Raw genomic sequence first — 26,699 nt, 5'->3', positions numbered from 1 at the left:
GATATATCATTATATAAATACAAATATTCCAAAATACCTCTGGCTACAAGCATTTTGGATAAGTGAGATTCAATCTGTATTACATTTTCTTATTTTTCCTGTTAACAATAATTTTGTTAATATTTGTTCCACCGAGTTGTGCAAGACATTAAAACTGAATTGCAAACCCAAGTTCCTGCCCCCCCCCCCCCCCCCCCCCGGCCATGTGGCAACAAATCTTACTGCTTCTTGTAAGGATTTCTGAGAACAGTGTACTTGGAGGGGACTACCATGATTATGGTTTTTCCCTTCCTGAATAAAGAAATAAATTGATGATGACATGGGGTGAACCCCATATAAAATGTGACAATGATTGACAGACCATTTACCATAAAGCAGGAAAATCTCCCTTGTGAATCTGTTGGGCATATTTCTAAGGAATCCTTTGGGCTGCAGAACTTGTGGACCACCAGTTGCTGTTGGACTCTAGTTCCCTTCAGCCCTACTCAGGAAGACAAATGGTGAGGCATGATGGGAACTCTAACATTTTAATATCAGGGAGACCAAAGATTTCCTACCTTTGCTTTAAATATTTATTTCTATACTGGCATATACTGAATGATGATTTGTAGTGTTAAACATTTCTCAACTTATAAACCAACATATCTTAAATTTGTTAGGAAAAGGAAAATGTCTGCTTCCTGTTACATGAAGGAGGTTTCGTGGAGTAAATCAGAGGGTTCTCTGATTGACTTGGACAATGGAAATCCTGCAAGGAAAGATTGGTCAGGTATGTTGCCAGTAGCCTACCTTCTCAAGCAAAATTCTAATCACTGTTGATATTTGTATCCAAAAGGTTGCATTCATAATATGGTCAAGGCACTCATGAAGTTAAAAGCAAATTGCATTTCCCTTAGTGCATGGGATTCTGTTGACGGAAGAGTTCCACTTCTAAAAGGAACCTTGGTTCCCTTTTACAGATCCCATCCCCTGCACTCAACTCACCCCATTCAGCTGGCTCTCCTGACTGTGTAGCATTTTCAGGGAGATGAAGTCTGTTACTGTCATCTGAATTGTCTACTACTGAATCTGGCGCCAAACCAGATGAAATCTGAACCCTTGACTACCGTTCTGGTAGTCAAGGGTTCCTGTCCCAGCCCAGGATTTCCTCTGCCCCATCCTGGATTCGCCCCTTTTCACTTGCTGCCCCTCACTCCTGGAACCTTCTTCCTCCACAAGCAAGAGCCATCACTTCTTTAACCAGCTTCAAAACGGAGTTGAAAACCATCCTATTCAGAGAAGCCTTCCCAGGCATCGCATAATTGTCGCTTACTATCTGATGTTCTGTTGTTGGCTGTTTATCGATCCATTTCCTGTATTGCTATGTACTGTATATGTATTATCGTACTTGTGAGTATGTATTTTCCCTGGATAATGATTAACCTTCCATTTTGAAGCCAAGTCCTCCCTTCAGTCCATCTGCCTTGGTCCAGGCCTCGGAGGTTGAGAGGAACTGCTGGACCTCTTACCCTTTCCCGTCACCACTCCCTTCTCCTTCTGTGTCATGTCTTTTTAGATTGTAAGCCTGAGGGCAGGGAACCGTCTAACTAAAAAGATTGCATGTACAGCGCTGTGTAAATTTACAGCGCTTCATAAATAAAGGTTAATAATAATAATAATAATAATAATAATAATAATGATGATGATGCAGAAAATTTCCATATAGAAAATCATTGTGGTAATTGGAGGAAAGGTAACTTTGCAAGCTGTTAACAACACAAAGAACAAAAAAAGCGGCATCTTTTGAGTATGACCAATCAGGGAAAATATGCTGTCCAAATCAGGTGTTTATTTGAATGCCCTTTTCCTCTAAGTCACAAATACAATTCCTTGGGGGTCTTTTAGAGGGCAGAATGAAAAAGTATAGTTTCATTGATATTGCATTTAATCTATACACATTTATTTAGAAGTCAGTCGTGTTGAGTTCTTGGGGCTTAACTCCCTGGTAACTGGTTATGGGGTTGCAAAGAAAATACCACAGTCCTACTCTGAAGCAAGCCCCACTGTGTTCAAGGGGATTATTCCCTTGAGTGTATACATAGTAGTAGAGTCTAAGCTTGGCCACTTGGTAGCACACAGCTGCCCTTTAAGAGCAGTAACATTTTTTCCTAAAATAAAACCTGCACAATGACAATATGAGCCCTCTTCAGGTTTTATTAATCTATGGATAATAAATATAAGAGCCAGTGTGATGTAGTAGTTTGAGCATTGGACTATGATTTTGGAGATCACTCAAGCTTAAAAACTCACTGTGTGATCCTGAGCAAGTCAAACTCTCTCAGCCTCAGAGGATGGCAATGGTAAACCCCTTCTGAAGAAACATCCCATGAAAACTCCATGATAGCATTGTCTTTGGGTTACCATAAATCTAAAATGACTTGAAGGTACACAATAACAACAAAATAAATATGCAAGGATAAGGAATATGCTAGCCTCATCTCAGTCACTTGTTTCTGCTATACTCCTTAAGTGAAGAGGAAACCCTTCTCTATCTATGCAGGGAAAACTCTCCATATGATTCTGCTTGTAGACTTCATGGAGTTCTGGATTATGTCGTGAAATTCCATGTATAGAAGAGATTTTCCTCTTAGAAAACCACTTTCTCCTTAAGGGGAGTGATAGAAGCAAATAACAGAGGAGGCAAGGCCAGCACATTCCTTCTCTTTGTGTCTCCCCCAATCTCATTGGTTAGGGCTGCTATGTTTTGTATATTTCTATTTAAATGTCATAGGTGGGATACAGACCACCCAAAAAGGGTGGTCTGCTGCCGCCTCCATTTCCGCCGACGGGAAGCCTCAGCCACCAAATGTGGCAAGTGATGCCACAGTGCACCATTGGCGCACTCGCAACATCACCTGGGCGCCATGGCGTGCGGATGCTAGGCATCCGTTACATCAAAGTGGCGGCGCCTGTGTGAACAGGGCACCACCATTTTGTATGTACTCTGTATGTACTAGGGTTGCAGGCGTCTAAAAGAGCTGTCCCCAGGCAACCCTAGTACGTACGGAGTACGTACTTGGGTGCCCGTCTGTTCAGGGCCATAGTCAGATGCTCACAAACATATGAGGCTGCAATCATATACAGACACATAAGCCTGTAAACTGATACACATTTAGGAGTAAGCTCTCAGTGGAATTTACTGCAAATGTTTTTTTCTTTCACATTGTATCTAGGAATGCAAAGGAAGCAGAAGTATTTTGTCATATGCAGTTTACCACTTAGAAGGGGACAAATATACAGTAAGGATACTTACCTCCATGTCTCTCTCTCTCTTTTTTTTTAATAGATGAAAAGGAAAATGAATATGATATGAAGTTTTATTGGTCTGAAGAATTTAAGCAAAGTGCCCCCAGTGTGTTTAAGACAAATCCATTCTGGAACGAACTGTCAGCCTCTAACCCATTTTTAGACGATGTAGCTCAGTCAAGCAACAAAGAAAAAAGTAACAGGCGTATATCAATTTTGAAAGAAGATCCTTATTTATTTTTAAGAGATTCAAATATCAGATATTCTCCAGCTTCATCTGGAGATGAATTAAATATTGATTATCTTTTTCATCGTAAAGCATCAAGGAGATCGACCAAATCTCGGAGCGTTTCAGATCTTTTGGATATTGTAAGTGCCAAGACTTTTGAACCTCATAATTCAGCACCTTCCAACCACATTCTACCTCCAGATAATGAATCACTTCAGAATGACCGTGAAGCTTATAAGACAGCATGGTTGAATCAAAGGCAGCTGGCCCGATCTTGCTTGGATTTGAATGTGATAAATCAGAGTCCAGGATGGGCACAAACTCAGTCTATAGAAACTCATATAGTATGCAAAGTGAATCATGAGGGTGGTTCAGTGCAGCTTCCAGACTCAGATATTGCTGTTCATTTCCCTGAAGGTCATGTACCTTTTGGTGAATTTCAAGAGGTTGGATTACAGGCTATCCTTGACTCTCCATCATCACTTAACCATGAGTTTTCAACCACTGTGAGTCCACTGATTGAACTGACATTAAGTAACCTCAATACCACAGAAGCCATTTTACTAGAAATGAAAATTGCAGCTGAAGTAAAAAAGGATCCTTTTAGTCAAGTTATGACTGAAATTGTTTGTCTGTGTAGTTCCAGTAAAGAAGGTCCATTTGAAAAAATACACAACTGTTACATTTATAAAGATACTATCCAAGTGAAGCTGACAGATCTGAGTCACTTGATGTACATTGTAGCTGTAGCCCAAGCGAATGCAGTGAATTCCCCTGCAAGTGCTTGGGAATATATCCACAGAAAACTTTCAGTGGGAATATATGGGCCCAAACATATTCATCCATCTTTCACTGTTGTTTTTGCACTCTTTGGCCACAGCTATGTTCCAGAGAAGCTTACAGTATGTGGCATTAAAAAGGGTGGGAAGAGTATGCCCCCGGTTGTTTTCCAACTATGGGGGAAACACACATTTGTACTTGAGAAGCCACAAGATCTGAACATATTTGTGGCTTCTTGTGACCCTGATTTTGAAGTTAAGGAAGAAGATCAAAGGAAAGAAATTAAAGAAGAAACATTGAAAAGTGGTGGCCAGGTGATTCAGCAACACTTCCCATTTTCCATAATCAGTGCAAGAAAAATACATCTGTTTGTCTTCCGCATCCAAGTTAAAGTCCCAAACAACAACTTAGTGTGCCAGTTCTATATTACAACTCCTGAACCAGCTCCAAAGCCATTAACTGGATTGTTCAACCAGCCAAACCGACTGGGAAAGCGCAAAGAGATCAAGTCTGCACCATTGCTATCTCTACCAAGCATAAAATATCCCACATTTCAAGATAAGGCTTTAAATGTTAAGAGCTATGGCATAGCTTTGAAAACTGTGTTACGTCAAAGTAAAATTGACTATTTGCTGGAATATTTTAAAGGGGATACAATAGCACTTCTCAGTGAAGATAAAGTAAAAGCCATTGGGCAAACTAAAATAAAAGATTGGTATGTAGGTGTTCTTAGAAGAAAGGTTGGGCTTGTACACTGCAAAAATATCAAAGTGATATCCAAGGACCAAGCTATAGATACTGATGATAGTGCAATCACAACCAACAGCCTCGCTGAACAAATTACATTGCCTTTTAGAAAACTGACATATATCTATTCAGCTATCTTATCTACAGTATCAGAGCGAATGTATGACTGGAAAGCTTTGGCTAATGCCCTTCAATTTTCACACATGTCCCTGGATGATTTCAGTGAGATACAAGCTGAGAAAGAATCAGAAAAAACTGCATATGTTGTGAAGAAACTCAAGGAAGTTTGCCATGCTAACAGGAGTACAAGGCGTTTCCTGTATGAGCTCTCTGTTGTAAGTATTGCTTAGATGGGCTATATTAGTTCATAGGCAATGAAGGTTGGCAGGAATTACTTGAGATAATTTGTCATTAATATGACTATCCTACTGTAACTCAAGGCCAACAAAGCTCTTATAAAATAAAAAGCTTGCCTTGTAAGCCATGCAGGCTACAGCTGCAATGGAAACGTTTTGAAAACTCTGGTCCTTTTTCATGGTTTTCTCATGTTCACATTTATAAGTTTAATTGACTGAGATGTTCAAATAAAGCTGCATGTGGAAATGTTTATTATTTATATAATTACAGTCAGCCCTTCTTATACATGGATTTTTTTATACACGGATTCAAGCATCCATGGTTTGAAAATGTTCAAAAAAAGTATAAATTTCAAATATCAAACCTTGGTTTTCCATTTTTTATAAGGGACACCATTTTGCTATGCCATTATACAGTTGTCCCTCCATATTCGCTAGGGTTAGGGGAACAAGACCCCTGTGAAAAGGGAAAAAACGCAAATAACAAAAACACTGTTTTTACCTGAGAGGACCCCTCTCTAGGAATCTCTAGGTCCTCCAGTGCAACTCTGTGGTCAATGTCCAACATACACTGACCACAGAATGGCACTGGAGTAGCTACAAATGGTCTTTCAGTGCAACTTTTATTTAAAGTTGACTACAGAGTTGCACTGGAGGACCTAGACAGTCCTAGAGAGAACATATTAATGAAATCTGTGAATAATCAAATCCGCAAATATCAAAGCTGCAAATATGGAGGGATGACTGTATTTAATGGGACTTGAGCATCCATGGATTTTGGAACTAAAACCCATCATATAACAAAGGTCCACTGTATGTACAAATGAAGGTGGGGGGGATCACACTGTAATTTTTGGACAGAGTCAGAGATAACTATTTGATTTCCTCCAATCCTGACAAATTCATTTATTCTTAATTCAGGTTCACCACCATAGTCTTTTAAAGTCCTAAGTCAGGGGTGGACAACTGTGGCCTCCAGAATTTGGGGACTTTAACTCCCAAGATCCCACTACTAGACTATAGAGTTGAGGAACATGTTTTTCACCATATAAAGTGGGATCAACTTCCATCACTCCTTGATTGCATAGTGATAGGCTAATTGGAAGCCACAAGTTCTACATGGTTGATCTACAGCTGCTCAGTTGGTTTGCACTATCTCTTTTCTGCCTTTTATCAATAACTACTGTCATCTGTCAAGTCTTAGAATCTGCTTTCAACCAGCTCTTTTATTTTTTTAACAAGAGAGGAAAATGGAGGTTCTGTTTCTACTATTTCCAGGTTGGACTTTGATCTCTCTTCCCTTTCCTAATTGATCTGCAGTTTGTCCTCACATGGGGAATCCAGTTTCAGTTGTCCACCATGTTCTGCTCCCTTCCCACAATCTACAGACATCTCCACTGCTCTGCTTCTGTCTCCTCTCTTCTGAAATCAGGGTGTTTGTCCTCTATAAAATGGGATGGTACCAGACTACCTACATTTGGTAGACCATTCTCATTCAGTTCTAATAATTCCATTCCTTAGATCAGCTACAAATGTTTAGTAACTTCTTTTTAAAAATTCTAATGTAGTAATTCCCTTGCCTTCTTCTCTTCAGACCACTCCCAGCTAGAAACAAGAATGAGGAAAGAGAGTTCTTCCATTCCCCAATGTCTTTTGACCACATAAATACTCTAAATTTCTCATTGTCAAAAATGTCTTGCACATTGAAAAGTTATGATAAATTGATTAGCCAAGTTCATTACGTTTTGTAACAGCTAGAGAGAGAGTTTAGCTCTCTGTATTATGGACATCAAATACAGTCAGCCCTCCCCTTAGGCGTGCTTGCCTTCTGCAGCTTTGAGCTTATACGGAAGGCAAGCCCCAGCAGAAGTAATGGGGCGCTTATGCCCTGTGTGCCACCGCAAGCATGCACCCCATTATTTTGTATGGGGCTTGAGCATATGCTCTTTTCCCCATATATGTGTGTGTGTGTGTCCAGAACGGATTCCCCACATATGGGGAGGGTGGACTTTAAGAAAGACCAGTTTCTATCATCCTACCAAATCTGGAATGTACAGTGTTGTGTGGGTTAGGAGAATGTTGCACATTTGAGTGGTTCAGTCAAAAATCACCCCAAAATGTGTCAACATTTTTTAAGAACAGTCAGGAGGATCTCACAGTTCAGTTGCCACAATGAAAAAGGACCCACCTCTTAGGATTCCTTTTTTTAACTGTTGGAATAAAATGTATCATGGTATCTAATGTGGAAAAAAAATCTTTGTGGATTGATTAATAAATGTATGTTTTGAATTTTACTTATTCAGATAGTCTCAAATAGATCTGGAGGAAAAGCGGTATATAAATAAAAGATTTATTTATTTATTTATTTATTATTAAAGACTGTGGCAGGCTCCCAATTTTAAGTTAAGCCGGTTAAGTGAGTGTAAGCCAATGTAAAGTGGTGTTTAGAGGACTGAATTTACCAGGTAATCCATCATCCTTGGTGATCCAGAGTTCTTCCTTGATAGGTAACTAGCAATATAGGTTAAAATTCCCAGTCACTAATCAAGTTTACTAGATGCTTTAGGGCTGATTAATCATCTCTTGGTCTGACTAATTTGCTAACTAGTTATGACAGTAGTGTGTGCGTGTTGCCCACTCCAATCTATTTAAAGCTATAACAGGGTAAATCTCTGTGTACCCTGTGACATTTTCCAAAGTTTGATACAGTTATACTGGTAGAAAAGTCAGGATGATTTGGCATAGTACATATTTTTGAAACAGGATCTTATAGAACTGTCAAATAAATAATTAATGTCACTTTGGTAATAACTTGAAAGGAAAAAGATAAGAGTGAAAACTGTCAGGTATGTGGATTTGAAAAATAAACCTCCACGATATTATTCCTGTTTTGCTGTTGACCTGCTCATTATCATCTTGCACAGAATGACAAAAACTTTAGAAACTGCAAATGTGTATTTTCTCCCTCATAAGGACTTCTCATTACTGTATTTCTATGCAGGTAAAAATCCTCTCTCTCGTTTTCAGCTTCTCTTCTCTTAAGACTTTTTTTCCAGCCTCATTATCCAGATGGAGTTTTGGTAGAGCTAACAATACAGGTTATGTCTCCCTTATCTAGAATTCCAAAATCTGAAATACTCCAAAAAAACAAAACATTCTCTTTGGGTGGCTGAGACAGTGACACCTTTGCTTTCTTATGGTTTAGTATTAACAAAGTTTGTTTCATGACTCTAATTATTAAAAATAATGTATAACATTATCTTTCAGCTATGTGAACATGGTATATATGAAACATAAATGTGTTTTATGTTCAGACTTGGGTCCTGTCTCCAAAATGTCTGTCTGTCTGTCTGTCTGTCTATGCAAATACAGGAATTCAAAAATTCTAGTCTCAAGTATTTCCAATAAGGGAGTTTCAACCTGTATCATTTATGCTGTTTTTTTTAAACAAATACAACTTTCTGCCTAAGAAAGGCAGTATCTCTTAAATAAGAATGTATAAGTAGTGGACATAACTGTATGTAACTTATAATGGCAGTTGTGTGCACCACCTCAAAAGCACTCTCTTTTGTGGCTGGAGATATGATAATTTTTTTGGACTTTAAATTATAATTCAAGGAATGAAAAAAAAAAAGACAAATGAAAGAGGGAAGTACATAAGATAGGAGCTAGGCATTTAGAAGCAGACCATATGGCCAAAATTTCATTTCTGTATTTCTTTAGAATGAAATTGTCTATTTCAACTAAATGTTGGCAATGTAATGGCAATGTAAGATAATGCTTACTTGTACCGTACAAAATGGGCATTCTCACATGTCATATGCTACAAGATCATACACATATTATTGACACACATGTACTTTTCAATTATACAGTCGGCCCTTCTTATACACGGATTGTTTATACACGGATTCAAGCATACACGGTTTGAAAATGTTCCAAAAAAGTATAAATTTACCTTGATTTTCCATTTTTTATAAGGGACACCATTTTGCTATGTCATTATATTTAATGAGACTTGAGCATACACGGATTTTGTTATACACAGGGGATCTTGGAACCAAATCCCTGCGTATAACAAGGGTCCACTGTATTTCTGAAACATAGAATCACTGAGGGTTCACTGACTGGCTCAGTACTAGGGAATCCTGGGAATTATAGTTTATTGTAGCGCCAGAGCTCTATGACAGAAAAGGCTAAATGTCTCAGAAAACTACAGTTCCCAGAATTCCCTAGCATTGAATCAGGATAGTTAAAGTGGTCTCAAACTGGATTATTTCTGCATAGTGTATCGGACCTTACATAGTCAAGTTTGTTGAACTTTATTCGACCCGACTACACACACACACACACACACACACACACACAGAGTGTCTAGACATCCAGGAATCATACATAGAGTTTGTAGAATTTTCTTTCCTCTTAAGAATAAAATTTTACTAATATGTTTCAAATAATACATGTAATTGGATAAGCAGAGAGTCAATTCAGCTGAACCTAAAGGGATATAGTTAATTCTGAAAACTCACTGGAATACCAGAGCCTAAGTTTAGAAAACTTACTTTGGACTTTAGGATCTGGGAAATATAGGAAATTATGATACACTAAAGTAACCCTTCTAAACTGTGGCTGGGATCATACACATTCTTTTCCATATAACTAAAAAACCAGAAAAATTCCTCAGTGTTAATCTTCCAAACTGTAACACAAGCACTTGGTAATTATTTGCTTGAAAAGATAAGCATCAAATTTGTGGTTGCAGGCTCTTCTGAAACTGGATTGCCAAGGATTGCTAGCGCGCATTACCCAGGATACAGTCATTTTTACCTCAGCCGTGAAGCTTGGAAAAGGCTGGAGGGAGCTGGCTGAAAAATTAGCCCGACTCACAAAGCAACAGATTGAAGCTTATGAAGCTCCCCACCGGGGGAAAAGCGGAGATGTTCCTCCAGAGGTAAGGTTTAATTGATCCTTTCATTGTATATTATTTCGCTATAAAGGTTCCAATACATTTTTAGACTCGAGAGATAGATCAGAAAGCGTCCTCTACACAAATTTCTTTGATCCTGCTCTTTTTTCTGATGTAACATTTGGGCATGTTTTTGAAATCATATAAAAATATATTACATTTGTGAAAGTAGGAAAAGTACACACATACTGAGCATTCCAGCTGGATTTTAAAAAAATCTATAAGTCAGTCAGTCATAATTTTTATTGTCTATAGACCCAAAATTTAGGCATTCAGTCAAGATATTGCTGACCTGCCTCCCCCTCCTTTTTCTCCCATTATCCCCCATCTTTATCTTTATTCTACCCAGACCCTGCTTGAAACTCATATTTCATTTTAATTGTAATTGTATATTAATGTTTTTAACTACTTTTCTTGGTTTAATCTCATTTTAGCATTTAATTATGTTTTTATGACTGGGCGGAGGGATAGGGATCTTGGAATTTTTAATGTATTCTCATTTAACTGAATTTTGCTTTACTGTTGCAATCCGCTTGGATTTCTAGAGATTAAGTGGAATAATAATAATAATAATAATATGTTGTTGTTATTATTATTATTATTATTATTATTATTAAGATATACAAGTCATCAAAATTTCCTGCAATAAAATTCTCCACGATAAAACAAGACTCAAGGAAGTTGCTAAATCTAAGGCCTCAAACAGACAGCTCCAAAGGGCCACCATCAGGCCCATTGGGGGGTGGGAAGTGCACAGAGCCCCCGGATCACTCTGTACCAAGGCTGCACTGGGGCCACAGAATGCAGCTCAAAACCAGCCATGTAAGGAGCAATTTCTTACAGCTCCTTTTTGTGGCCCATTGAAGACCATGGCAGTGGGCACCATCTAGACCACGGCATCTGGTTCCTGCGGTTCCAGGGCAATTGGGATGGGAGTAGCCTCTGGCCGCTCCTACTGCCCCATCTGCTTCAGCCCTATCTAAATCTGTCTCTAAATGTCCCTTTATACATAGAAGGTCCTAATCCTAGCTGCCTCAGACAGAAAATTTAGCAATTTTGGGAGTGGCATTTAGGCATTTATCTTCCAACACAAATTTTATGTAAGAAAGATTTTCCATTCATCTTTAATGGATAGATTTTGGCTTGTCAAATCTGGTTGTAAAAATTATGGTATAATAAAATATGTTCCATAGACTCTACTTCTGAGTTACTACATGGGCATCTTCTTTCAGTGTAAGGAACACTGGCAAATCTATCATGAAGTAGTTTTATGGAATATACATTGCACATAGCTTTAGAGAAAAAACAATCCTAGAGACAGACTCACCAAATAACTGGCTATATAATAATAAAAATAAATAAATCGTTTATTTCTAGCCTGCCTTTCCATGAGATCAAGCCAGGTTACAACATCATAGAGCAACAAACGATAAATATCAACAATACAATATAAAACAAAATCAGAGATTAAAACAAGGAATTAAAAACACAGATTAAAAACCTTACAAAAACTAGCCAAAGTGCAGGTACAAAAGGAGGGAGGGAGAAAAAGCGATTACAACTGGGGGAAAGCTTGATCGAAGAGAAAGGTTTTGAGTCTCTTCCTGAATTGGTCGAGGGAGGGGGTCGAGCGGAGCTCTTTGGGAAGCGAATTCCATAACTGCGGGGCTGAGATAGAAAACGCCCTCTGTGCAGTTGTAGAGCGTTTCGAGGGTGGAACCCTCAGAAATTGCTTCCCAGTTGACCTGAGTGTGCGGGGCGGACTATATGGGGAGAGGCGGTCCTCCAAGTACCCTGGGCCCAAGCCATTTAGGGCTTTATAGGTTATAACCAACACCTTGTATTGTGCCTGGAAGCAAATAGGCAGCCAGTGCAGATCTCGCAGAACAGGTGTTATATGGCTGGACCTGGAACATCCAGTGACCAGTCTGGCTGCCATGTTCTGCACTAACTGAAGTTTCCGGGTTTGGTACAAGGGTTGCCCCATGTAGAGCACATTACAGAAATCCAACTGAGTGGTTACCAGAGCGTGTACCACCGTTTCAACGTCCCCCCGGCCCAGGTAGGGTCGCAGCTGGCATATCAGCCGAAGCTGATAACAGGTACTCCTGACCGTCGCATCCACCTGAGATGTAAGGTGGAGCGACGAGTCCAAGAGAACCCCCAGACTGCGAACAGAGTCCTTCAGGGGAAGCGTGACCCCGTTCAGGACAGGTGGACAAATCTCCAAACCTGGACCCAGGGAACCTATCACAAGTACTTCCATTTTCTCTGGATTCAGTCTGAGTCTGTTTTCCCTCATCCAGCCCATTACTGACTCCAGACAGGCATCTAGAGGAGAGATGCCATCCCTGGTCACTGCATCAGTCGAAGACACAGAGAAACATATTTGGGTATCATCAGCGTGCTGATAACACTGCGCCCTGTGTCTCCGGATTATCTCTCCCAGTGGTTTCATGTAAATGTTAAATAGCATGGGGGACAGAATGGCTCCTTGAGGGACATCAGATGTAAGGGCCCTCTTATCAGAGCACACGTCCCCCAGCTGCACCATCTGAAATTGACCCGAGAGGTAGGAACGGAACCACTGGAGCACAGTGCCCCCGATTCCCAACTCCCTCAGGCATTCCAGAAGGATACCATGGTCAATGGTATCAAAAGCCGCTGAGATGTCTAAGAGCACTAACAGGGACACTCTTCCCCTGTCCATGCCCAGACGGAGATCATCGACCAAGGTGACCATGGCAGTCTCAACTCCATAGCCCGCCCGAAAGCCAGTTTGAAATGGGTCTAGAAAATCAGTATCATCCAAGACCGATTGAAGCTGAATGGCAACCGCCCTCTCAATCACCTTCCCCAAGAATGGCAGCAGAGAGATAGGCCAATAATTATTGTGAATCAGGGGGTCTAAGGAGGGCTTTTTTATCAGCGGTTTTACAATGGCCAATTTTAAGCTGAATGGAAAGTGCCCGTCCCTATATGGAAAGGCTGTCGTAATGTATGTGCATCATAATGGGGGATCAAGAAACAAAAGAACACAAATGCAGTTCACAGAAAGCTATCTCCAGTAGTCTTAATATAACGGACTTAGGAGCAATATCTGAGCCCAGGTTAGAAAGAAGGGAAGAGACCAATATATGCAGCTTACACCAGTATGTATTTGGATGAGGCTAATATAATTACATTGTGCCAGATGTTTGAGTATAGCTTCACCCATAACTTGAGGGCAAGCCACCAAGATCTACTAGATAAGGGATTTTCTCCTATTTCCAGCAACAACACACAATTAGGAACACAATTTGGAAATTGAAACAGTGACCTCAGGAACTTCGCCTGTTGTTTATCCAATTTAGGAGATAAACCCCCTATCCAAATACAGGAAGCATATAATACCATTATTTTTTTTGAATTAAACACTTTAATTGCTGATGGAATATAGAGGCCCCTCATTCAGAAAATTGCAGATGATCTTATTTACACTTTCTTAGAAATAGTCTCAACGTGAGGTTTCTGTGTCAGGGAATGATGAAAGATCAGCCCCAGGTATGTAAATGTTTTTAACTATTCTAGGGTATTCTCATTGTTCCATATAGATAGATAGATAGATATTCTTTTTTCAAGGAATTAAGGCTCAAGGTCTTTAAAACATTCTCACATCAGCCCGAGCACAACCATTAGGAAACTTGAGCTACACTCTGATCAGAATTTGAAAAAGTTTCTTCTCATAGCCATTCCTAGAATCTATAAACCAGGATGGTTGAGGAGGTCTGGGAGTTGTGCTCCAAGAAAGGAAGGCGCATTCCAAACGCGCGCAAAGTATGTACTAGGTATGTACTAGGGTTAGGAAAGGGCGTCCCTTCCAGACGCCCTAACCCTAGTACATACCTAGTACATACAAAATGGCGGTGCCCATTCTACATGGCTGCCACTGTGGCAGCTGAGGCCCTGATCCGGCAGGGAAAGGGGCGGGTACAGGCCGCCCCAAAAGGGTGGTCTACAAACCGCCGAAGTTTCCAAAATCAGGCTAGCACACCTGAAGCCATATGAGATGTGGTCCCCTTCTTCCTCCATACACATGACTATCAGCAGATGGGAAGTTTATTCACATACAGTTTTTTTATGTATAGGCTTCCAGAACACATATAATTTGTACTCTTTTGTACTCACATATTATATGGAGCCAGCTTTAGAGGTGCTTATTCAGGGAATGTCCCAGACCCTGAGGTTTCCAGGCTAAAACCTGAGACGGCCTGTAGTGACATCATTAAGCATTATGCTTTAAGTATCAACCACAGTTGTTCAGTTTGTGATTGAAGCACACATGTAGAGATGGGAAAAACACATTTTTCTGCTTGGAAATTAAGCCAGAAATCTTAAGTAAAGAGGCTGTGCCCAGATTAAGGTGAAATGAAGGGGTTATTCCTTAGGGAGATGAAGTAAGAAACATTCTCTTGTTTCTACAAGAGAAAGAAGTGATAAATACATATTCCAGCAAAAGCAAAATAGGAGATAGACTCCACATGATGACAGAAAATAAAGAAGTGGCCATCTGTCAACACAGGGAACCATTCTCCTATTTTGTTTCTACTTGCTTATAGCCAGAAGGCAGATGCAGACCAGAAGGTAAATCCTGGTACCACAGAGATGGTGAGGGAATGATAAAGCTAACTACATGTATCTAAATACATAGACCTCCTGGAAAGTCAATGAAAGTTAAATCAAGAAATCAACACGGTGCAGCTCTCCTAGTTGAGCTGGAGATTGCAGACACCCCTTCCCAGGAGATGATCACACTGAAACTGGAAAATTTGCACCTTCCTTTTCTGCCTAGAGATGACCTAAGAAAACTGGAGACTCAGTCCAGATCCTGAGATCTTACAACCCTATCATGGTGTGGTGGTTGGATTAGGACTGGGAGAAAGCTTGAATCCTTGCTTAGCCACAGAAATCTATTGAGTGATCTTGGGCAAGCCACACTCTCTCAGCCTTGGAGAAAGACAATGGCAAAGTTTCTCTGAATGTTGCCAAAATGATCCTTGGATAGGTTGCAGATAAATTGGTATTGACTTGAAGGCACCTAGCAACAGCAACAAAATCCTATATTAACCTCTGTATACTTAAGATCAGTACTCTACTACAGTGCGCCTGCATTATAGGCAGGTGCACTTTACGCAAACTTGAGCATATGAGCTCAAGCCGGAGGGAGCACGCACAGCACAAGGGGTGGCACATCACATTCAAATGAATGGGGGGCGTGCCTGTGGCGCCCCACGCGCTCCTGCGCCACTGCGCCGCCATGCATGAGCTCCATTCACATGAATGGGGCTCCAGGATAGGCAGAATTCGCCTTACGTGGTGGGATCTGGAATGGATCTCCTGCGTAAGGCAAGGGCCCGCAGTAATAGTTATTAGAAGTCATATTTAAATAGGACTCTAGATGTGAAATTTCTCAGAAAATACTGTACATATTTAAATATGCTTTTTAGTATGGCTTAAATTGTTGAGCAATGCAAAATGGCTTGAATGGTTACATTCTGATATGCATTTTAATCAGCAAGGTACAGTTTAGGACATTTTAGTTCAAGAATTCACAATTATCAAATCTTGAACCTTGTAGTGTTTGTGCTTTCTCTGTCTATTCTCATTTAGAGACATGTAGCTGCATTCAATAAGTAGTGCCAATATATATTTTTAAATTTATTCATACTGTCCAATCAGTCATCATTTCCAATATGGCTGAGTATTGCATACATCTAAAGTATACCAACAAAATAAAGCACAAAGCCTGTATTAAACCAGAAGAGAAACATTGATCAGCAGCAGTTGACATGGCTCAGGATGTGCTGAACTGTATTTAGGCAAGCAGGATTTGGTTCAGCTCTCATCTGAAAACCAGCTGTAGAGGGTTTGCTGAGCAAATGGACATGGATAGAAAAGCTCTATCCATTGATCTTGCAGCATCGGAATCCTGCCCGTTTAGATCCTACACAGCTTAACCTCAGAAGAGAGAAACCATGCTGAACAGGACTTCTAATGAAGATTACCATAGGTAGGATCGCATGAAAATAGAGAGCCCAATGAATTTTTCCCATGAGTAAGGAAAAAATTAACACTTGCTAATCTAGCAAGCCAGGGAATAAAGAGCCAAACCTATAAAATAATGTCACATTTGTCATTTGGATAGCTCTTTCCTTAAAGCAAACTTGGCCTTTGGCTGTTTGACAATCCCCTTCCTCATTTTTTCTATTGTTCTTGTTGTTGTTAACTGCCTTTGAGTCAACTTTGATCCATGGCAACCCTATGAATGAGAGACCTCCAAGGCACCTTATCCTCAACCACCCTGCTCCATTCCTGCAGATTCATTGAGTCTATCCATTTGGTATGTGGTCTTCCACTTTTTCTATTTCCTTCAACTTTACCAAGTATTAGTACATCCTTCATTCTTATGATATGGCCAAAATACAACAACCTCAATTTATAGCCATCTTTGTTTCCAGGGAGAGTTTGGGCCTGATCTGCTCTAGGACCCACTCAGTGGTCTTTTTAGTGGTCCACAGTATTCTCAGAACACTTCTGAGCACCACATCTCCAATGAGTTGAAATTCTTCCTATGAGCTTTCTTCACTGTCCAGCTCTCACAACCATACATAGAAATGAGAAATGTGATGGCATGGACAATCTTAACTTAGTATTTAATTATTATTTAATCATTATTAAATAATTTAATAATTTAAGCTTTACACTTCAGGATCTTGATAGCTATCCTTCCAAGTCCTAGTCTTCTTCTGATTTCTTGACTTAAATCTCTGCTCTGATCGTTGAGCCCAAGTATGGAAAATCTTAAACTATTTCAATCTATTCATTATGTTGTTTAATATTTGCTTATTTTTCTGTTATGAGTAGCTTAAATGAACAGAGATCTGTGTTTTGATTTCACCAGTTTGATCTGTAAATATCTAGCATTCTCTTTCATTTTAATTTGTTATTTATTTTTATTCTTTTCCAAATGTCATAAGGTTTTCTGAATCAGTTAACTGATTAGGTCAACTGATAGATTTCCTGCCTTCAGTTAACATTTGTCAGATGTAGACTTCTGTCTTTAAAAATAGTATTGCTTATTTAGTCTGTTTGTACAGAGGCAGCTCTTCTTGCATTACTTTCTGCCATTCTGCAAAAAGCTTCTGACTGCTAAGTGCAGGGGTGATAAGAGTGTGTCTCTTTCCACCCTGCCTCCAGTTCTAATTGTAAAATAGATGAGAAGGAACAAGATGGCACAAACACAGCTTGACTTTCACAGCACAGGCTGAGTTTGCACAACTAGGATCTAGTTTTATTTGTGAATCAAGCTTAATTTAACACATTTGATCCAGGAAGTCCAAGACCTACAAGTTCAAGGTTATTTTTACAGCAGCTGTCTGTGTAAGAGTCATCTCTGATGGTAGCCTTCTGGCTTTGTTACAATCAGTGCTCTACTTTTTACCCCCACTGCCGATTCTGGATGAGCTTTAAAGGTGATGTCTTTGATATTTTTTCACAGATGGAGTACAGTACATTTTTAAAATGATGCTTCTAAATATCAATTTTTAAACAGTTCTCATTTTCTGTTTGTATCACTTTTCTAGGCACAGAGTAGAAATGCCATATATATTGAAATACAATCTGATGCACCCTTTGAAAGACCACTACAAAATATTTAATCTCGGAACTTGGAATCTCACTGTCACCCCCATCCCTCCATTCTGCATTCCTACAAGTTTTCTCAAAACTACTCTGTGCACATTTCTAGGGACAAGTACTAGTTATCTCTAAAGATAAGTACCAGTTTCTAGAACTGCTTTGTGCCCTATCAAGTTAATTTCAGGATTGTCAGTACTTGTATTGTGAATTTCATGTCATAGACATCCATTACATGCCTGTTGTTTATTGACATTGGCCGGTTACAAACCGGCATTTGGGACGTCCGGAGGATGTCCCATTTTAAAAAAGGGGCGTCTCTTCTAGACGCCCCTGGGCCTAATACGGACTCCGTCCGTACAAGATGGCGCCGGCCCTTCTACATGGCCAGCACCATCTTTGCATATTGGACGCTGAGCGTCCGTACGCGTCGCGTCCTTTGTGACGTAGCGAGTGCGCCCCTGGCGCCTCGCTACGTCGCAAACGCGACTCTAAAAGAAGCTCCATTTTGGAGCTTCTTTTTCGGTCTTCAGGGGAGCCGTGCCGTGTGGAGGCTCCGGCTCCCCCGCGGACTAACCGGCGGCGGCGGCAGACCGCCGCAAAGCGGCAGTTTGTATCCCGCCATTGTAAGGGGAGACTTGAGAAAAATACATAGGCTGAACCTGAACTGCCATTTTGTGCCTTGGCAATCTTACTTTGCTCTCAATAGAAATCCTAGTGGGGCAAATTCACATTGTAAAAATGTGGGAACAATAAGACCAAGGAGTTCTGTTTAATTTGTTGAAGAAGATAGTTCTCTCAAGTGATCTCTATGTCTCATTAAAATTTTTCTTTGTATGAATCAGAATAATGGTTCATTTAGCCTGGTTCTCTCTTTCTGTCTGACAGTTGTTTTGCAAGTTTTATTATGAAAAATGTCATACAGTGCTCCCTCGGGTTACGAAATTAATTCGTTCCGCCACGCCGTTCGTAACCCGATGCATTTCGCAACCCGAAAAAGGCTTTCCGTTAGCGCTGGCAAGCCGCGCGTTTGAATTTCGCACCGAAAAAAATTTCGTAACCTGAAAAAACCTTCGTATCCCGGAACAGTTTTTTCCAATCTAACTTTTTCGTATCCCGGAAATTTCGTAACGCGATCAATTCGTATCCCGGGGTACCACTGTGTCTAGAAATAGTTGTAGCTTGAGGTCTCATTTTCTTCTCCCTTTCCATTAGGCTTCTCACATCCCACCCATGAGGACTGGTGTCCCACACTGTGGAAGTGCTCTGAATCTTAGCTTACCTGGACAATTTTAAAATGTATTGTTCAATGATCATCGTCAGAACAAGAAGGTTGTTATTTACATCTAGCCAGCTTTAACTTAATGGTGACTCTATAAATGAGGAACCTCCAAGACTACCTCTTCCTTGTTTGAGTCTGTTTACCTGCAATGTGGTCTTCCTCTTATTGCCTTCCACTCTTTGAACATTATCATCTTTTGTAATCAGCCATGCCATCTTATGATGTATTTAAAGTATGATAGCTTCAATTTAGTCATTTTGGATTCTAGCAGGAATTCAAGCTTGATTTCTTCTCAGGCCCTTCAAATGTAAGACTGTCTCCTGGAAAATTGTCAGATGAAAGATTGTCCTCTGTAAAGTAGGACATAGAAAATTAGCCTAAGAGCCAATTATGTGATGTGTAGAAACAAAGGTATAACTGGATAACTGGATCTAGTGACTAAATTGTAGAGCAGACCCTTTTGGATAGACTCACTTTTAGGGGAGACATCCCAGTGAGATGTGAAAGCTATACATATTTTGGTTTCAGGTTCAAAATACTTTTCAAGCTGACAGTAATCTAAAAAAATTTCATGTGGTTTCTGATTTAATTAGGAATGAAAACTGAATATTTGTTTGGGCAATGTGTATTTGACAACACTTTGAGTGTAGTTTCAGGATTTCTAACCAATGTTACACCCAAAGTTTCCTGTTTGTTGTTGGATTGTTGTGAATCTAAACATATCCTCCCTGCTATTTATTCAACTATAGATGATGTGGAAACCAGCGTATGACTTTCTATATACCTGGGGAGCTCACTATGGAGATAGCTACAGAGACATGTTGCAAGATCTGCAGTCTGCATTAGATAAAATGAAAAATCCTGTGACCAAACAGTGGCGAGAACTAACTGGAGCTCTGATTCTGGTCAACTGCATGGAGATTCTGCAAGCAAATGCTTTCTCTAAAATGGATGAAGAATAAATGTTGTCTTCTATTTTGGAAAGGTGTCCTAGAATTCATCTCCCTGAAATGCAAAGACATTAATTGGGGACATTTCCATTAAGAACCATTTAGTGCCTTTTGTCAAAATGATGCCTCCTGGGTATAGCTTTTTTTTTTTAAGTCTAAAAATCAACAAAAAACTGAGCCATTTAATTTTCAGGCACAACCAACTTTACCTGTTTTATTCCTATCTGTATACCGAGTACAACATTTCTCAGTACTTGTTGATGGCAACAGTTGTGAGTTGAATAACCTGTGATTGACTGTAGAATAATGTTTTGGAAATGCAGCTCTAGTGAAATGGGAGTTGGGCAGCAAAGTTAAGAAAACTATTTTAGAAAAGTGAGTTTTCACTAGAAATTGTTACATTCAACTGCTAGTGTCATTCCTGACAAAGGGGCTCAACAGACCGGCATTAACACCAGCCTCAGGGTAGAGCGGGGGTGTCGCGTCACAGTGCTCCTTTGGTGCAGTGTTTAGACATGTGTGCTAAAGGAGCACCTAAAACTGCCGGATCGGAGCCGTAGCGTATGGTTGCCATGGCCCCGATGCAGTGAGGAAAGAGGCAGCGAGACACCTCTCCAAATGGGTGGTCTGTTTTGCCCCAAAGTCAATTAGGAAATCACCATGTATGCACATGGTTGCTGTTAAAAAAAAAAACCCAGGAAGATTATTTCAATGTTTGATTTTATTATTGTTCGGTAGTATGCCGGAAGACTTCTCTGGCTATTTCCATGCTAGTAGATCCAGGCTGTTTTGAAGACCTCTGTCTTGGCTGTCTATCACTGGCTCACATTTACCCATGAGGTAGTGTTGCTACTGGCAGCAAAAACATCTAGTTCTGAGTCTGGGGGAAGGATAATTCTCTTGCAGAGCTTGGGAAAGTAAACTTTGTGCACTGAAGTTCCCAAAATCTTCTAGTGGACAAGGCCAGTGGTAGTTTTATCCCCCCCCCCCCATACTTTTTCAACTTCTGGCCTCTTTTGAAAAAATTGTTTTTACTGGGTGGGGCCCAAGGCTGCTCCTAACATGGTGAAAGTGCCCTCTGCTGCCCCAAGAAGTCATTTTGGAAACATTTTGGAACAAAAAGCTTATTTTGCAAAAAACAAACAATCCACCACCTTTTTGCAATTTTTAAAATTACTTCTTAGGGGTTAGAAAAATAGTCTCACATGCAATGTATACATTACATATTTTTCATTTTAAAAAATCATTGAGTTGTGATGTTACGTAGTTTTAAGTAAACATGCAGGCAGAGAAGAGACAGTCCCATTGCTCTTCTCACATAGACAGCAATATTTAGAAATAGGGAGATACTGTCAGCTGGATGTTGTCAGCTAGATCAGAAACCTTGAAAAAAATAGGTTTCTGGTTGTGTGGAGAAGAATAATGCAATGCTAGTACACTCCCCGTCTATGTTGTTAAACTACACAAAACATTTCTTGCATAATTGTAATTACCCACCGCTTACAAACTCCATACACACTGGGACTGTGTGTATTCTAGATTACAACTGTTATAACCAATATGTTTAATGAATTTTTAAAAGAAATAATTATAGACTGTCTTGCTCTACACTGCAAAATTAACAAACAGAAGGATGTTATTAATATATATTAAGATAATTGAAGGACTTTTTAAGAGATTATCTTCTCTTAGGAAAGTTCACCATTCTGGATAATAAAATATTACCAGCTGTGCAACAAAACTGTCCAAATCCTATGCTTTTTGTTAAATAGTTTGTTTCGGTTGTGACTTTTCCACCAATAGTAACTTGAGTTTGCATAGGAATGTTGGATGACTTGCCAGTATCTTGTTTCAGTCCAAGGGATTCCAACTACTACATTATTGATCCCAGTTGGATTTTGACTACTAAAGGTCAATTTAAGAGAGGTGAGACGAACAATCCTCTAAAAAGGCAGCTTTGATTACCCCGTATGTAATATACTTTTTTTCCTTCTTGAAGCATGGTTTGAAACTGGTGTTATCAGTTCTTTTTCTGATTTCTTTGTTATTACCATTTTGAAAATAAATTTTGTATATTTGAATTAAATAGACTCATTCGATTCTGATTTGGGAGCTAGGACATGTCAGAACTAAGATGCCATTCATTGGACCTATATCTTTATACTTGTGTGTGCTTCTATTACTACTGAAATTTTACTAGGTTGCAGTCCTATGGCCATGACAGTTTATTGAACAGAGTGAGAACTTGTTGCATAAATATGACAGGATTGCATGATTAATTATGAGGCAGACTCTCTGAAAAAATGTTATCGAAAATGAATGTAAGATATGGTATTGAAGGGAGCCTGCAAGCTGAAATGTACATACTTCTCTCAAAACCACAAGATTATTTAAAAACAGCAAAGCAAGCAAATTGGATGGGAATTAGGTGATGTGATCCAATCCACATTAAATGAACAGAGGGCCCAATTACCCTAAAGACACCAGATCCCATTTGACCTTGGAAGTTAACCAGGATTAACTCTGGTTAGTACTTAGCTGGAAGACCACCAATATACCAGAGAAAGTAACTGACAAAACCACCTCTAGGTCTTCCTTGCCTAAAAAAAAAAACTATAAAATTAATGGGGTTGCCGTAAATTGACAGTCAACTTGAAGGTGCCCCCCACCCCCACCCCACACACAATCCTAAGCAGAGAGAGGAAGAAAGGAAATGAGGTTTCAATATGTAGTATTCTTTAGGTATTATTAGAGTTTCATTTATATAGAGCTGGAAATTGGTGTTGACTTTCCTTTCCAACTCCAGTTTCTCCGGTTGAATATAAATGAGAAATGTTTTAAAAATAAAATTTGGCAGGGATGTCTTTGTCATTACTGAAGCACAGATTTTCTCCATAAACGAAGCACAGATTTACACTGCTAGTTCAGTTTGGAGCAAGTATACCCACTGGTGAAGGATGATAGAATTGGTACTCTGACAGCATTGGGTGGAGTGGGGGCATACATTTCCCATTTGTTATTGGAAATAATGTTACATTATCTGTTTTCATGGTTTAATGGTTTACAAGACTGGATTTTGGCATTTAAGCACTTCTTACTTTACACTGTAAGTCTAAAGATCTTATGAATCAAAAGACTGATGATGCCATTTCAACTGTCATGGTTCTATTCTAAATCCTGTGACATGCAGTTTGGTGATAATTCTCTGCCAAGGAGCTCTAGTGGATGCTGCCCTGAACTCTGCTAGAAAAGTAGCAGAGATTCTAGATGTCACACCAAAATATAAAGCCCAGGATTCTGTAGGATGGAGCCTTGACAGTTAAAGGGTTGTCAAACTGATGTAGTATTTACACAACTTCACATCCCATCATGAGCTCTAGGGAGATAAGAATAACAACATCATGGCTGGCATTCTGTGAACAAACTAAAATGCTATAAATAACAACTCACAACCTACTGTTTTCATTGTTGCAAAGGTCAGGGTCCTAGTCCAACCATGCAATGATCCAAAATCCCCCCTTCACCTTTTCAGTGTGATGGTCCCAAGAGAGCCCTATCTATTTTGATGGAGAGCAGTGGGAACAACTGAGATATGTCAAACTATTCTGCTTTAGCTGAGTGCCCAGCAATAATGTAATCTTCAGGGACCTTGCAATGACCTTTGGGATCTTCCAGAGGATTCCTGTTACAATACATATTACAATACATGTTACAAAACTATAGAAAAGCAGCTGGATACATCCTCTTGCTTCCCTCCACTTTCCACCAACACAGAAATGTTCATACTGGAAGAGGATGCTGCCACACTGAAAAGGCAGGATAGTGATGGTTTACTCCAGGAGATGTAGTCCAATTACTTGTTGGATATATGTCTACCTATGCAGGATATGTTTGAAAATACCTATTGATACAGATGACCATAGCTACTTGCATATTGAACTCTTCACTGGAGGCATGACTGTTAAGATTATCTCAATTAGTGTCTGCATGGAAGATTTTAGCTTTAAAGTGCTACAGCTCATGCTGGTTTTATTTTAAGGATACTTCTGCACTGTCGCTATTCTCTTCTTACCATATCTGCATTAGGAAGTATATTGCAGGAGGCAGATAGGGAAGACCAACAATCTGTTCAGTTCATATCCTTGCTTCCTACAAAAGGCCCAAATCAGATTCCAAATTAGAAATCCCAAATTAAATCCCTTTAGGAAACCCACACAAATAGTTCTTGAGGACTATAGGCAACACCACAGGTTGTCTGTAGTGTGCTTTGCTTCTGGAGGTTCTATAATATATTTCACTGTATTAGTAAAGTCATGCTCCAAGCCTTAATCTTTTATATAGCTATGATATCACCATCCACAGACACACTAGGATTGGGGGCACTCCAGGCAATACTTTTTCATTGCATTTGTGTGGTAATGATACTGGCCTGTTATCCCCTTGCAAATCTACAATCGTCTGATTGTATTTGCCAGATACAAACACGTTGAGAAACACACATAGTTAGTTTGAGTAGCTGGTGTTTCTGAAGACTGCAGTCCAGATAAGTTTGGAGATAGACCTGAAATCACATATGCACACAGTTTCTGTAACACATTGTTTGGGCCAATCCCCAAGGCAAGAGTAGTCTGCCAGATGTTGTTGAACTAGAAATCCTTAAACAACAGCTAGGCTTTGGGGGGCTACTGGGAATAGAAATATTGTTTTGAGCCATCTCTTTAAAAATGCTAAGTAGTTTGGCTTGATCTGGAATTTCTGGAGAATTGCAGGGTTTCCACTTGTGCCATAAAATGAGTCATTTGCTGATTTACCATTCAAATCATAGTGGACAATCAATTCACATAGTCAAAAGAATCATATAGAAAGGTCTGCTTCAGAACAGCATGCATTACTACCAGATTCAAGTCTCCCTGAAGATATGAAAAACTGGCAGGTGAGGGTGAAAGTCAGAACAAACCTGGAGGCCTTTACTTTAAAGATATGAAAAGGCTTTCCATACCCTGAAGTTGACAAGATATTTGACACACACACACCAGTACCACTTTTCAGTACTTCAAGAATCCAGACATGTTTAAAGTCTGCACAGAGGAGGAAAAAAAAGGCTAGAATTACTTTTCAGTTTCCAAATAGCAATAAAATAGTTGTGAGATTTGGATAGTTCACTGCAGTGATGTAATATTGATGAAAGTGGGACATTATAAATAATATACCAACAGGATTACTGGCAGTTCAGCTTTTCAAAATAACTGGTGACATTTTCCACAAAATGCCAGAAGCTTCCTTGCATGCTTGGCATAATTAGCTGAACTTCATAAAACTGAGAATAAGTTGTGCTTCATAGCTTAAGACAGGCAAGATAAAGGGGCTCTAAGGAGTGTTTTCACAGCCCTCATCCATAACAGCAAGGAAACATTTGTATGATAGGTTGTGTGGGGATACATAAAATTGTTTTGGCTTGATTCTTATGCACTCAAATTCATCACAAAATTCAAACTATGGCCGAAAAGTATGAAATAGATTTAACTGTTTCGCCACAAAGCTGCTTTGTATCTCAATTAGCAGACTTCTTATGCAACAAAAGCAACTGCATGGACATTTTTTGTGTATCACTTCACATCTTGCTAGTAGTCCAAAGTTGATGCACAGCAGATTAAGAAGCTTATCACATGCAAAAATAAAGCGATTTACCCCTGCCAGGATACAGTTGCTGATGGGATGAAATTGGGAACTACAATCGTCTGATTGTATTTGCCAGATACAAACACATTGAGAAACACACATAGTTAGTTTGAGTAGCTGGTGTTTCTGAAGACTGCAGTCCAGATAAGTTTGGAGATAGACCTGAAATCACATATGCACACAGTTTCTGTAACTGTCATACTTTGGCCACATCATGAGAAAACATGATTCATTAGAAAAGACAATAATGTTAGAAAAAGTAGAGGGTAATAGAAAGAGAGAGAACTTATGCTAGATGGATAGACTCAATTAGGGAGGTCATGGGTCTGAGTTTGCAAGACCTGAGCAGAGCAGTTGGGGACAGGGGCCCTGGAGATGTCTCATTAGCAGGATTGCCATGGATCAAGATTGATACAAAGGCAATTAACAACAACAAACATTAGCCAGTGTTTGTATAGGAGATGAACTAGAGGTGGGATACTATATAGTCTACCTTGAATTCCATCATGAATAATGGACTATTTGATATACATCTCACAAACTCTTAACATGGATGCTATAAATTCCTTCTGAAGTGAATTACTTTTAAGGATTGCTTGGGAGTGTTAATCTTTCTCCTCTCCATCATTTTATTTTAGGTGTAGGCCTTTATAAGGTAAAGTCAGGCCAGTTGTCTCCCCCTACCATTTGCTTCGCTTCTATCATCATCATCATCATCATCATCATCATCATCATCATCATCATCATCATC

At 39.6% G+C, this 26,699-nt stretch overlaps 1 protein-coding gene across 3 annotated transcripts in view; it reads left to right on the top strand.

Annotated features, from left to right (window-relative positions):
• Nucleotides 1-22,355, top strand: part of MACC1 (MET transcriptional regulator MACC1) — a 44,330-nt gene extending 21,975 nt beyond the window's left edge. Inside the window, exons 2-5 of one of the 3 annotated variants that reach the window (XM_042476980.1) lie at nucleotides 660-769; nucleotides 3,326-5,376; nucleotides 10,160-10,348; nucleotides 20,069-22,355. In XM_042476980.1, the coding sequence (XP_042332914.1) occupies nucleotides 670-769; nucleotides 3,326-5,376; nucleotides 10,160-10,348; nucleotides 20,069-20,281 (2,553 nt within the window). In that variant the 5' untranslated portion in view covers nucleotides 660-669 and the 3' untranslated portion in view covers nucleotides 20,282-22,355. Of the gene's footprint in view, nucleotides 1-659; nucleotides 770-3,325; nucleotides 5,377-6,991; nucleotides 7,025-10,159; nucleotides 10,349-13,851; nucleotides 14,218-20,068 lie in introns of those variants that run through there. The other 2 variants (XM_042476981.1, XM_042476982.1) reach the window with 2 other exon arrangements.
• The last annotated feature ends 4,344 nt before the right edge of the window (nucleotides 22,356-26,699 follow it).

Source organism: Sceloporus undulatus, chromosome 6 (genome assembly GCF_019175285.1).
Source record: "Sceloporus undulatus isolate JIND9_A2432 ecotype Alabama chromosome 6, SceUnd_v1.1, whole genome shotgun sequence".
NCBI lineage: Eukaryota > Metazoa > Chordata > Lepidosauria > Squamata > Phrynosomatidae > Sceloporus > Sceloporus undulatus.
The sequence above is the reverse complement of the archived record's forward strand: the minus strand, read 5'-3'. Positions and strand labels throughout refer to the sequence as shown.